The sequence below is a fragment of the Leuciscus leuciscus genome, assembly GCF_965113295.1.
Source record: "Leuciscus leuciscus genome assembly, chromosome: 18".
Classification (NCBI taxonomy): domain Eukaryota; kingdom Metazoa; phylum Chordata; class Actinopteri; order Cypriniformes; family Leuciscidae; genus Leuciscus; species Leuciscus leuciscus.
In genome coordinates, this window is record NC_138742.1 from 11,427,067 (window position 1) to 11,441,152 (window position 14,086).

General features: G+C 38.0%; 1 protein-coding gene across 1 annotated transcript in view; it reads left to right on the forward strand.

The window, feature by feature from the left end:
- Positions 1-14,086, forward strand: part of plxna2 (plexin A2) — a 204,843-nt gene that overhangs the window by 148,620 nt on the left and 42,137 nt on the right. Inside the window, exons 15-17 of the mRNA XM_082146376.1 lie at positions 2,249-2,385; positions 3,451-3,618; positions 7,510-7,603. Coding sequence (XP_082002502.1) covers positions 2,249-2,385; positions 3,451-3,618; positions 7,510-7,603 — 399 coding nt within the window. The remainder of the gene's footprint in view (positions 1-2,248; positions 2,386-3,450; positions 3,619-7,509; positions 7,604-14,086) is intronic.

The window sequence follows — 14,086 nt, forward strand, 5'->3', positions numbered from 1 at the left end:
CGTCGGCATAATAGAACTTGTTTTCGGTTATTAAAATATTGAGTGATTATGAACACGAAACACCACGGGGAGCGCACATTGAACATGGAGACAATAAAAGCCATTAAGCGAATCAAAGGAAGGATGGTTCGCCATGTTGTCTCGTCGCAGTGGAGCACCTGTGGGAACTCCTGCGCACCTGTCTCAAACACCCAACCGCCGGCCTGGGGTTAATAGATAATCAACGGCAGCATTCACACGCACACCAAGGCAAACAATTATCCATACCACCACAATTAACGGCCTCATGCTAATTAGGGGAGCTGTTTATATTACAATATGCGCCTCAGCCACTTCCTGTATGTGTTTATGCCTGTTTGTGTGAGTGTGTGTGTGATTTTCTTGCACGCCTTTCATATCGCAGTCAAATATAAAAGCAGCGTGTTATCTCAGCCGCTCCGACAAATGTTGTCGGACAACATGGAGTCCCTGAGCGGCCCACCGGTTGTAGAACAATGAGAGGCGAGACTGAAATTGGTGTTAATTCATTTCTTAGTCCGTGCACGTGTGAAGTCGGCCACCAGCCATTTCATGTGCTTTCTTAAGACACAGAGCTGTCTGTTTCTGTGATTCTCCATCTGCTATGTTCAGTCCCTGTGCACAATAAAGGAAGAGAACTGGGAACTAGAGAGTTTATGTACAACATTTTAAAAGCCTTTTATTTATCCTCAGACATGCTTTTCATGAGCTCGCATCACTCAGACAAGACTGGAAATGGCATTTCTTTGTAGCGGTCGCTCTTTATTTGTGAGCTCAGCAGCGAATGAGGCGAATGAGACTCATGAAGGACAGTTGTTATTTACAAACGTAGCTCTCTTTTGTGGAACTGCCACCCACATCTAGGCAGATTCAGATTCAAAACATGCTTGTGTTCAGCTGATACAGAAAACTAGGCTGTGTCATTTCTTTACCACTGACGGCACTAAATAGATTTATGTATGTATGCATGCATGCATATGAGTAAAAATCGGCATTGACGAGTATATGAAACATGTCACTCGCAAGTTGGCCAGTAACATTTTTATGAATTCTAGCAATGCATGAACGTGAACAAAGGTGAACAAAGGTGAACGACTCTTGGGACAGTTGACGGGTCAGCGCTTCATCTTCACTAAAGTTTAAGCCTTGACAAGAAGACTTGAAAGGGAGCTCGTTTCGTTACTCACGCGCTGTGTGAAAAGTTTTGCGTGCGCACACATCCAAAGTCCGCGTCAGACACCACAAAAATACCATACTGAGCTATATTTCACGTCGTCTTGCACTTGAACGGACAAATTCACACAAAATTGTCCAAAAATTGCAATTATCCTAGTAAACATTGGGAAAGTAAACGCATGTGTACAGTATCAGTAAGCTAAATTAGATCTGTGCATTCACTCCTAAAGTGACATCAGCCTAATATTCCTCCTGCTGTTTGTTTTTTAATGTTAATCAAACAACAAAGGATGAAGAAAAAAACACTCACTGCTTTGACTGAATTAAGTTTGTAACTTTAATTAAGGATTAATTAAAAAGGATATTTAATTTATACAGTGAAGTGTGCAGTGTCTTCAATACTGTTTTCAATTTAAATTAGGCTAGTAGTTTTAGCTGTGGTATCAAAATTGGCAATGGAGAATTGTGAATTTTCACTGGTATCTAAAATGTTTGTGTCATTACTGCCAGTTTCATGGCAGGTAAAAAATAATTATGACCGGTACATTTTATGTATTTATTTATAGTTTTTCTTCTAAATAAGTTAATACTTGTAATGATATTAAATTGCAATAATATTTCACAATATCACAGTGTTTACTGTATTTTTGATCAAATACATACAAACATGGTGAGCATAAGAGACAAAAACATATAAAAGAAATCTTACCCACCCCAAACTTTTGCATGTGTAAATAAAATGAAAGGTTACACTTTATGTTAAGGTGCTTACAGTGTAATTATACAAATAAGTACTGAGTGATAACAAAAAGTACTCACTATATAATTACAGTTAGGATTAGGGTTTGGGTTAAGGTTAGTTGCTTATAATTATGCATAATTTACTGTCATTACTATAGTAAGTACATGTCAGATGTGTAACAGGGGCAGTTACCAAAATAAATTAATAACAAACTGTAAACAATTCTACAATGTAGTTTTATTTTGAAGTAAAGCCTAATTTATCTCTAGCTTGTTTCCTTGTTTCCTACCTGTCTTCTCTTTCTGTCTGCAGATGCCATCAGTCACGGGTTTGTCCCCCAGTCGAGGTCCCGAGTCTGGGGGAACTAAAGTGACCATATTGGGGGAGAACCTGGGGGCAGGCAGCAGCGTCACTGTGCTTTTTGGGAACCAGACCTGCGAGTTTTATGAGTATGATTTTTTTATTTATTTTTTGTATCCTGTTATGCCTAGTATAAAAACATTATATTATATAGTAATACATATATTATATAAAATAATATACATATATTAGTACTGTGAATCGATAATAAAAATTAACTAACTTATAGAATGATTTCTGAAGGATCATGTGACTGAAGAATGTAATGACTGATGTAAATTCTGCTTTGCATCATAAAAATAAATTGTATTTTAAAGTATATTAAAATAAAAAACTATTATTTTAAATTGTAATAATATTTCATAATATTACTGTTTTGTTTTTTTCTCTATTTTTTAACAAATAAATGCAGCCTTGGTGAGCATAAGAGACTTCTTTTAAAAACATTAAAATAAGTAATGTTTCCAAACTTTTGACCAAAACTGTATATATAGTAGTGTGAACATGGACACTGATGTCAGAAGAAAGTTGCTGATCCTAACTTTCTATAAACTTTTTACATCCATCAGAGAGCGTTTCGGATGACTTCCTGCTTAAACCTCCTTCAATTAAATGCTTAAAGTTCCTCTAGATTTCCTCTTTTTCATCTGCCTTTCCTCTTCCTGTTGCTCTAATTTTGCTAGCATACTTCTGTATGTAAATATTGTACCCCCCGCCAGACTTCTTCCTATATCTCCTCCTTTTCCTCTCACTCCAGGATCTCAATTTAAAGATGAGGCTGATTGTAGTGCTTTAAGATGCATGAGAGTGACGACTTTAATGCGATCTGCTAATTTCTATTTTCCTCTGTGTTCCTGTGGAAGGATGACGCGCTCCTGATCGCGTACGAGCGTGTGCGAGGGTGCCATAAGTAAAAACAGAGCATTCTCTTATACGCTGCAGAGAATGACTAATGCTCACTTTCCATTGGTAGCGCTTTCAGTGAAAGCTGTAAGAAAAGACTGCAACTGAAAAAGAGCAGAGAACCGCCCACTAGCCATTCATATATAGTGTGTCTGAACAATAAGTCTAGCCATCTGTTATTAAGTAAAGACTTTGTGTTGTTCTTAGTCTCTTGTCAGAATCTGATTGGTTTGTGTTTTCTTTGCCCACAGAAGATCTATGACGGAGATTGTGTGTTACTCCGCCCCTTCTCTAACGGGAGTTGGGCCGGTTCAGATCAGCGTGAGTTTGGATCGCGCCCAGGTCCCAGGGAGCCTGACTTTTGAATATATAGACGACCCCACCGTTCAACGCGTTGAACCAGAATGGAGCATTGCCAGGTAACAGTACATATATGATGCATTGTTTGAGTATTGGATTATTCAGATCGGATAGTGTGACCTTCTAACACTGTTAGCAAACACTTTTGACTTTTTGAGGCTGATGATTCTTAGACTCTTTGAATGGATGTCAGACACATTCCTGAAAGAAATTGATCTGATTCACTGAATGCAGTTCTGCAGCTTTGTTCAAGGCCTTGTTGCTTTGTTATGAAAATGAATAAATGGCTGACTTGCATCCAGATAGATCCTTTCATCTTTTTCATAGTATTTACACCATGACAGGGTGATCATGAAGATAGTTTTATAAAAGTAAAGCTTTAAGTCACGTCTGAGATCTAAAAATATGCCGCTGCTGCTGAAGTCCCGAAAACTTTGCACAGTCTGTCTTTGCAGAATACATCTTATGTCTGACTATAACTTTAAATAACAGCATATAATACAGTGGGGTCCAAAGGTCTGTTGATATTTTCTAATTTAAATTAAATAGGAACTATATTATTAGTATAACAATTGAGTGAAAAGTTCAATTCAAAAATGTACATAGGTTTCAAAATGTCTTGCTGTAATGACAGCAACACACAGATTGTCAGGAGTCAGTCACATGATCTTATTTGATTAATGGCCTAGAAATGTTTCGTTTGTTTTTTTAGATATGAGTTTGTTTTAGATAAAAGAACAAACTTTTCTCTGTGTTTAAAATGCTCAAAGTTCTAAAACTTTGTTTATTTCAAGAATTAAATTACATTTTGAATCCCAGATTTTCAATGTGATATCATACCCCACTGTACCTTACATACTTTTCCAAGACATATAAAGAAAGTGAAAGAGAGAGTAAAAAACTCAGATTTGCTTTTACAATAATTTTGTGTATGCTATAAAGTGCGTAGTTATAATGACTTTATCTTAAAGTGATAGTTAATCCAAATATGAATATTCTGTCATCATTTACTCACCGCCGTGTCGTTCCAAACCTACAATTTCGAGCAATTTCAATCTGGGTTTCGTCCTTACCATAGTGTTGAGACTGCACTAGTTAAGATCTCCAATGACTTATTGTTAGCTGCTGACTCTGGACTTTTATCTATACTCATTTTGCTTGATCTAAGTGCAGCATTTGATACTATATCACACAGCATTATGTTGCACAGATTGGAGTCTATTGGAATTATTGGTACCCCTTTGACTTGGTTTCAATCATACTTTACGGGCCGTACTCAATTTGTACAGTTGAAGCAGTTCTGCTCAAAGACTTCATATGTCAATACAGGTGTCCCGCAGGGCTCAGTATTGGGTCCTCTTTTATTTATCATTTATCTTTTACCCCTTGGTAATATTTTTAGGAAGTTTGGCATTCAATTCCACCTATATGCTGACGACACCCAACTTTATCTGTCCTCTAAACCTTCCGCTAATTTTCCTCCATCTGTCCTCTCAGACTGTTTGGCAGAGATTAAAGAATGGTTTACTTCAAATTTTCTTAAACTTAACACCAGTAAAACTGAAATTCTTCTAGTTGGCTTAAAAAAACAATTTGTCGAAATCTACATGTTCATCTGTGAAAATTGACAATTTACCAGTCTCTATATCTAAACAAGTTAAAAGTCTGGGGGTCATTTTGGATAGTACTCTCTCATTTGAAGCACATATAAACAGTGTCATTCGCTCTGCTTATTTTCATATACGCAATATCAATCGACTTCGTCCGGCTCTCTCAGTAAAGAGCACAGCAATTCTAGTCCATGCTCTAGTTACGTCCCGTATTGATTTTTGCAACAGTCTTTTTTTTGGATTGCCTTCAAAGGTACTCAACAAACTCCAACTAGTACAGAACTCGGCTGCCCGAATCATCAGCAGAACTCCACTACCTGAACACATTACTCTCGTACTACAACACTTGCATTGGCTCCCGGTAAAATATCGTACTAATTTTAAAATTCTTCTTCTTACTTACAAAGCACTCAATAACCTTGCCCCTTCATACTTATTAGACCTTCTTCATATTTATACTCCCTCTCGGACTTTAAGATCGTCTTCTTCACTCACACTTGTTCTCCCTAGAACTCGCACTACTTCTATGGGGTCCCGAGCTTTTAGTTATGCATCTCCTTATTTATGGAACCTGCTGCCACAGGATGTGCGAAACAGTGGAAGTCTTCATGTTTTTAAATCTCGCCTTAAGACCCATCTTTTTCGGCAGGCTTTTATGTGAAAATATTTTTATTTTTTTAATATTGGTATCCAAGGTTTAATAATGAGTATTTGATTATTGTTGATTGTTTTATTGTGTTTGTAAGGTGTCCTTGAGTGTCATGTAAGGCGCCTATAAATAAAAATGTATTATTACTGTATGACTTTCTTTCATCCGCGGAACATATCATATATTTTGATTAATGTTGGGAACCAAACATGACCCGACTAACTTGAAACACTGAGGCATTTCTCAAAATATGACAGAATTAAACATTTTTGGGTGAACTATCCCTTTAAGGGATGTTTGAGTATTTCGCATTGAAAATCTGGGATTCAAAATGTAATTTAATTCTTGAAATAATCTGGACTAATTATACAGAGCCTCAATATATTCATACCAAATTGCTGCACATGATTATATACAGTAGCACAAATGAGACAGAAATAGCTATGCTGACAATAACTACATGCGTGATGCTGAGATACAGGTTCACTACAAGCTGGAGTTAGAAATGCAGAAGAAAAAAAAATGCCTCTGTCTCACAAGACCCAACTCACAGATACATAAGCATTTAGAATCATGCCTACAAATAGGAACAATGTATTGCTCAAAGGTTGCTCTTTCATGGCTTAGGAGACTTAAAGGGATAGGTAAACCAAAAATGTCCTCCTTTACTCACCCTCATGTCGTTCTAAACATGTATGACTTTTTCTTCTTCTGTGGTACACAATAGATATTTACACAGAAGATATTTTGAAGAACGTTGGGCACTGTTGCCTTTGGCTTGCTCAGTTGGGGATATTTTGGGGATATTTAATTTAATTTTATCAATCAATAAATTCCTCTTGAAACAAACTTTGTTGTATTATTTAAATTTAATACTGTGAAGCTGCTTTGATACAATCTGTATTGTGAAAAGCGCTATACAAATAAACTTGACTTGACTTGACTAAACCAAATTGGAGCCCAATGACTTCCATTGTATGTGCTAAAAAAAGAAGATTTTTATTTTTACAAAACATCCCCTGTGTTCCACAGCATACAGTAAAGTAAGTCATACAGGTTTGGAACAACAAATGTGTGTAAATAATGACATCATTTTAATTTCTGGTGAACTATGCCAGAGTTATGAATGCATTTAGCATAGCTCTGATCTTTTGGTCCGGTATAATTTGATGAGAAGCTCATACTGAGATCTCTGACTGTTGCTGTCTCTCTTATTTGATCCTATTGCTATATAGGAGAAACAATTGAGATATGGAATGGATCTCTTATGTGATTTTCCTGTGGGTGAGTGTCCCATGCCATGGCGTCGCCCCACAGTGAACAGAACAGCGTACGAGCGGCTCCTGGCTAATAAAGTGCTCAAGAGTAAACAACAGAAACACCTAGAGCAAGAGCTCCTCACCCATTCCACTCCCAGATGCTCAGTTCTTTTGTTGTGCTTTATCAAGCTGTGGACATTCCCAGAATGCTAAGCAGGATCACCGCTGCTTCTGTTCTTTTAGTGTTTTCAAAGACATGTCTAGTATGTTTGATTAAATCTACTGAAGCCAGTTAAAAGCATCTTTAATCAGAACCTTCTCCAAAGCTTATTATCTTCTAAGCACCACATTACAAAGAAACAAGTTTTGAATCAAATGGAACGTCAAAGTTTTCACCCCATTCACGATCACGACTTCTTGTATGTTTTTCAGCGGACACACGCCTCTGGTGGTGACCGGGACGAACTTGGATGTCATACAGGAGCCAAGGATTCGGATCAAGTATGGCGGGCGGGAATCCGTAAATGTGAGTAGCTTCGGTTGCGTTATCGTCGTTCGTCAGTTATTCACCCTCACTTTTTAAATGACCTTAGTTACCTGAGCTCAGGAGCTTATGGGAGAATGGCTCTCTCTTGTGAGCTGATATCTCACTAGGGCCGACACGATGAAACCGAATCGTATCAGTTCGACCTCCGAGATGCGTGACCTTGGGAAGTGGGATGCTTTGTCTGCAGGTTTGAGTTAATTATCGGTGACTTTCAGTGGAGAGAGGATCACACAATCTGCACGCTGCCTTTTTTTTGTGATGCATTAGACTAATTTCTGTCTTTTCTGTTGACCCACGGAGGCGAGATCCGTCGTGACTCACTGCCACAGCTTCAGAAATCTCATATATCTCCTACCCACAAGCCTCTGCGTGACCTCTTTTTCAAGCTGTGTATCTGTAATTTCGACTAAGTACCCTGCTGAATTATTCAGTCTGCGCAAAGTGGTGCGGATGAAGCATTTAATTTGAGCATTTTACTCTGCTCATACCACCTTTGTCGAACTGGGTTTTGTTGGCCGTTATTTGTAGAGTCCTGCATAAAACCATCCAATGCATCCAATGCAGTATTAGTGGATAGTGGCCTGTTAAAAAGGGTTGTATTGCCTAATGGGTTTCAAAGAAAGATAAACTGCAAACCCATTGGCTTGGTCAGCATAAAGATATCCCAAAAATAATAAGACCCAAGGGCTAAGGAGTTGGTACAAATTCAATTTGCTCTATACTGCAGGGGGTCCAAGTTTAATTAACATAATAGGATTTTTCAGCCTGGTCAGACTGGTTTGATGGGATAGCCAGTGGCGTCTCATATCTTGTATTATCATACAAGTCATTATCATACTTTGAATTTTTTTTTTTTTTTTTTTTTAGTATACAGTACTGGATGATAGATCAACAATTATGTTTGTACACTTCCTATTTACTTTATATATATATATACAATGTTGGTCTTTGCCCATTTGCATGTCTATGAGCAATGTGATGATTATGTAAAACGCGTCTTTTCAAGTGTGGAGGTGTTTAGAACAGCACTAATCACACATTATTTCTTACTTCAGTGAGGTGAAAGCAAAACTGCCATAGCCATCCTTCCTCTGTTTCCAACAGCATAACTGCGCTTCAGTCCACAGCCTTACAGATGTACCCGTGTGCGGGTAGTTCTCCTGAAAGTCACTTTTAGTAAAAGAGACACCGACTGCGCAATGAGGAGTGACAGAAGCTTGCGTTCCTCCACGCTTCACAGAGCCCAGAGCTCTTAGAGTTCTTAAAGGGACTCATGAAATATGTTGTGTGGGCGCTGTCTGATGTGTCAGGTGCTGGTGCTGTCTTTCTCTTTCTTTCTCTTTACAACAGAGCAAGAAAAAGAGAGGTAGACAGAGAAAGGTTGGCTTCCTTCTTTCAGGGATCATCACCAAAGACCCAACCTGGCTTTGATTCCCTGCATTTGTATTAACCGTTGAGCTTACGATTATGTATTTCTTCATCCCCCTTTTTCCTCTGTATTTTTGGAGAGGGAGATGTGGAACAAAACAGCCGCGGAGTCTGGCAATCAAAGCCGAGCGCCCGTCAAGGCAGCCTTCAAACTGTCATCTGCCTCCTCCCCAAATTGCTTCTCTTCCTCCTCTCCTCCCCTCCCGTTACCTGGTGGGGTTCTCAGAAGCCGAGCGAATGGCAGACAATTGCCTTTGTGCATCCTGCTGTACCTGTCACCAACCCGCAATTGAGACATTAATCATTTTCCTGATTATAGCTAAAAGATGAGTTTTTCTACCTTTGTCTTCTCTCGAGGATGAGTAGAAGAAGAAAAAAAAATCGCTTGACACATGCAGCAGCGAAGAGATTCGGTAATGAAGTCTGGAGACGGATTCCTAAAGCGTTGCACACCACTATCTGAGCCGATCACAAAGGCACTTCAGTTTTTTTTCTTCTAAAACTAAGCGATCAGACGCTCCCACCAATCAGTGTCAAAGACCTCCCCAGATACCTCGGATAAGAGCTCGCTCGCAAAAAAAACCAACATGAAGAACATGAACTATGGATGATAAAAGCATCTTAGCATTTAACAGAGCCACAGGCGTTTGTCTACAATCGTGCAGATCCTTATAGTTGTTCTAATTTCCATCTATCTCATTTTTTATTTATTTTTTCGTTATATAGTTGCATGCGCATGTACTTAAAACAACAAAGGGCATAATTCAGAAATGGTGGGCAGTCATTATCATAAAACTTTTTATTCTCCTATGTCAGTTCGCTGTGTCTGGTTCAGGAGATATCTTGCTGTTCATACTGTACATCACTTTTTGTGTTCCAATCGAGCAAGAAATGTTAATGTTTAAAGGATTAGATATTCATATATATATATATATATATATATACACACACACACTACCGTTCAAAAGTTTGGGGTCAGTAAGATTTTTTAATGTTTTTAAAAGAAGTATCTTCTGCTCACCAAGACTGCATTTATTTGATAAAAAGCAGTAATATTGTGAAATATAATGACAATTTAAAATGACTGTTTTCTATTTTAATATATTTTAAACTGTAATTTATTCCTGTGATCAAAGCTGAATTTTCAGCATCATTACTCCAGTCTTCAGTGTCACATGATCCTTCAGAAATCATTATAATATGCTGATTTTATGCTCAAAAAACATTCATTATTATTATCAATGTTGAAAACAGTTGTGTACAATTTGAAAAAAAAATTCTTTAATGAATAGAAAGTTCAAAAGAACAGCATTTATTTAAAATAGAATATTTTCTAACATTATAAATGTCTTTACTGTAACTTTTGATCAGTCTAACTCATCCTTGATGAATAAAAGTATTGATTTATTTTATTTATTTCCCCCAAAAAATTTAATTAAAATTCTTACTGACCCCAAACTTTTGAAGGGTAGTGTTTAATGTTACAAAAGCTTTCCATTTCAGATAAATGCTGTTCTTTTGAACTTTCTATTCATCATAGCATCATAAAATAAAAATGTAAAAAACTGTTGCAACATTGATAATAATCATAAATGTTTCTTGATCATCAAATCATCATATTAGAATGATTTCAGAAGGATCATGTGACACTGAAGACTGGAGTAATGATGCTGAAAATTCAGCTTTGATCACAGGAATAAATTACACTTAACTATATATTCACATAGAAAACAGCTGTTTTAAATTGTAATAATATTTCACAAAATGACTGTTTTTGTTTGTATTTTTAATCAAATAAATGCAGCCTTGGTGAGCAGAAGATATTTCTTTTAAAAACATTAAAAATCTTACCGATCTAAAACTTTTGACCGGTAGAGTATATATATAATTATATATTCTATTTAGCAATCGTTCAAAACCTTTATGACTTTCTTCTGTGCAACATGGAAATGTGGAATACAATGGAGGTTGTTTTTGGACTCCACTGACTTTCATTGTATGGAAAAAAACAGTTGATGATATCTTTTTCGTGTTCCACGGAGGAAAAGAAACTCAGACAGGTTCGAAACAACATCAGGATGAGTAAATGATGACAGACTTTTCATTTTTGGCTGAACTATCCCTTTAAGGCATTAGTACCCGTTTTCACTGACCCGAGTAACTCGAGACAGATTTTAGCCAGGGAGCACCATCTCTATGCAACTCTTTGTCCCAGAGACAGAGAGATGAGTGGAGAGAGATGTTTGGATTCATTAGTTTAGGCGGGTAGAACTGTGCTTTGTGCTGAGTCATGTGTCAGTTCTTGGAAGAACCTGAAACCAATTATTTCAGTGAGACAGAAAAGGATCCCAATTATTTCCACAGCCAAATACCTGCAGCTACTGCAGCCTGGTCATAGAAGGACAGAAGAGCAACTCAAATGTTATTAGTCTGGTGCATGTCCTGAAGTACAGCTAAAAACACATTTGCTTTTGACCCACTCAATATCTGCATTTCCTTCTGCTTACAGCAGGTGTTATTTAAAATACAATTAAAATCTGCTAATTAAATCCATCCATGTGGAAAGCTACATGCCCCCCCATACCCCCACTGTTGGAAAACCAGTAGCTTGATGTGGGCGGAAGTGAAGAAACAAACTGGTACAGCAAGACAAAATGTGACAACAGCCAGTGTGTGTCCAGCCAGTTTGAAACAGATGGCGTCCAGAGGCTGTGAGAGGCTCTTCCAGGCTGTGCCAGTCTGGTGGTGCCCACAGCATCTGTCTCTGACATGGCACTGCCACGGAAGGACAGAGAAACACACACACACACACACACGGTTCAATCGCATTAGACCCTTATCTTGTCCTGCTTAGCTGGGCAGCAACCTTCAGAATGGCTTTTCAATTCAATAACACAAAGGTTGCAGGTTCAGTGTTTAGTAGGAGTGGTGTATGAACTGGAGAACTGCTGGAACAGTCCTCTGCTGTCATCACTGGAGTAAGTAATAATTTAGCGCTCACTTTAATCCTGAGTAACAGAACACTTACTACAGCGACAATATCCCTGAAGCAATCGGGTTTAAGTGTCTTGCTCAAGGGCACAATGATGATATTTCATGGATCTTGTGGGGCTCAAACCTGCAAACTTCAACCATATCATCCCATATAATATATACATTTTGTACATATAACATATTTAATATTAAAAAAATATATTTAATCAAAAAGTCTTTTATAATGTCTACATTCAGTGACTCTCGCCTCTTGCTCTTTGGCTCAGTAAGAATCAGTTTTTCAACAGTTTGACTAGATCTGCATTTCCAGCGCGCCCTCTCGGTTACCTCACGTGTGGTGCTGTGGAGTGTGTAATGGGATTACAGGTTTTGATGACAGTGTGACTTTAGAGTTATTGAATCCCATTCATTTTTAACCAGATCCAGCCCCTATGAGCTGCAAGAGAGCTTCTGTTATCATGGTAACACGGTGCGTAATGTGAAGTGCCTACTGAAGAGACCCGTGCTCACGGAGGCGACGTCAAATGTCGTTCAAACCTACACGCTGTTCAGTCAGCTGCCATGAAAGTTGTAATTTTGGAAGCATGTTTTCTTTTCAAGTTTCCCTGACTTAAGCATAGTAAGTCAGTCCTTATAGATGCTGGATATTTGGCTGTATTTGAGGAAAACCAGAACCAGAAGGTTGCAGGTTCAAGCCCTGGTTCGAGTTTCAGAAAGATTTCCAATGCAAATACACTTTCAGAGGGACAAACCATCCTGAAATCCTCATGTCCAAAACCAGAGGCTGTATTTTGCGCCTTTTTTTTTGCTCAGATTGTCAATTCATTCTGAGAATTCGGCCTTTTTTCGTAATAGTGTTTACTTGTAATGGCACTGGCCTAGAGAGCAATAATCACTGACAAGAAAACTATTTCCATCTCAGCATTGACAAATATCACTTATATTATACACTCCTCGAGGGCCGAGTGAAGAGGAAGAGCAAAGGAATGAGGAACCAAAAGCTACAGAATGAGATGCACCCTCAATCTCACGAAAATCAAGTTTGTGTGGTCAAAATGAGTTAGTATGGATTGCGGCTCTGGCTGCGAGGAGGCGAGATGCGAGGAGGAGATGTAGTGCTCGCCGGTCCTGCCGTGCTTTGAAGATATTTAGCTCTAATTAAGTTTCTCCCCTGAGAGTCGGAGAGAAGAAAGAAATGAGATGAAAACCTCCCGGCACAGTCAGAGTTTCACAGCAATCAATTTTGTTGTTGGAGCGTCATTGCTGCTCTCTGCTACTCCGAGGGAACGGCTCGGCGTCTGTGAGTGCGTCCGTCAAGTGTGACTGCTGATGTTTATGCAGTACAGATCACGGTTGTTGCATACTTGAGGTATGAGAGTGCTACAGTTTGCATCATTTCAGCTCAACAATGAAATTACATTGAATCTGAGGCCTCGCGGTTAGCGATACATTGAGCTGCGCTGCTTGTGTTGCAAGTGCCGAACTCATGAAATGTCAAACTTCTGACAAACAGCGTCCCATAACCCCCCAAATAATATTTTGTAGAGCATCATAAATAATACAAAAAGAAATTACAGAACATTAAAGCCTTTTAAAGACCTTTTTTTATTGTTGCATTATTTAAATATTTCATCCAATAAATGACATTTCCCTCCAATTTTCCATTACTTTGCTATTATTACTTGTACTCATTTTTAGAATCTCAGATTCTAATTATGGTTGTACAGTATTTTTTCAACTTGTTTTTTTTTATATAATGGCTTTTCTTTTTTTTCTTTTTTTTAGCATAAATTAATGTTAATTAAAAACAAATATCACTATGATGTACTTTGCAGTTTTAATAATAATGGGAAAATTGTAAAATAATAATTTCACAATGCAACAATTCCAAATGGTTCTAAGACATGCTGCTTTTTCTTAAAGCAAAAATATGAGAACTTTGTCTTTCAAGCGACCTGGACATGAAGATACGCCAGCTCATTTCTTTCATGAAGTTCAAACACTCGCATGAAGTGGCGAGATTCGATCAAAAGAGTGTAA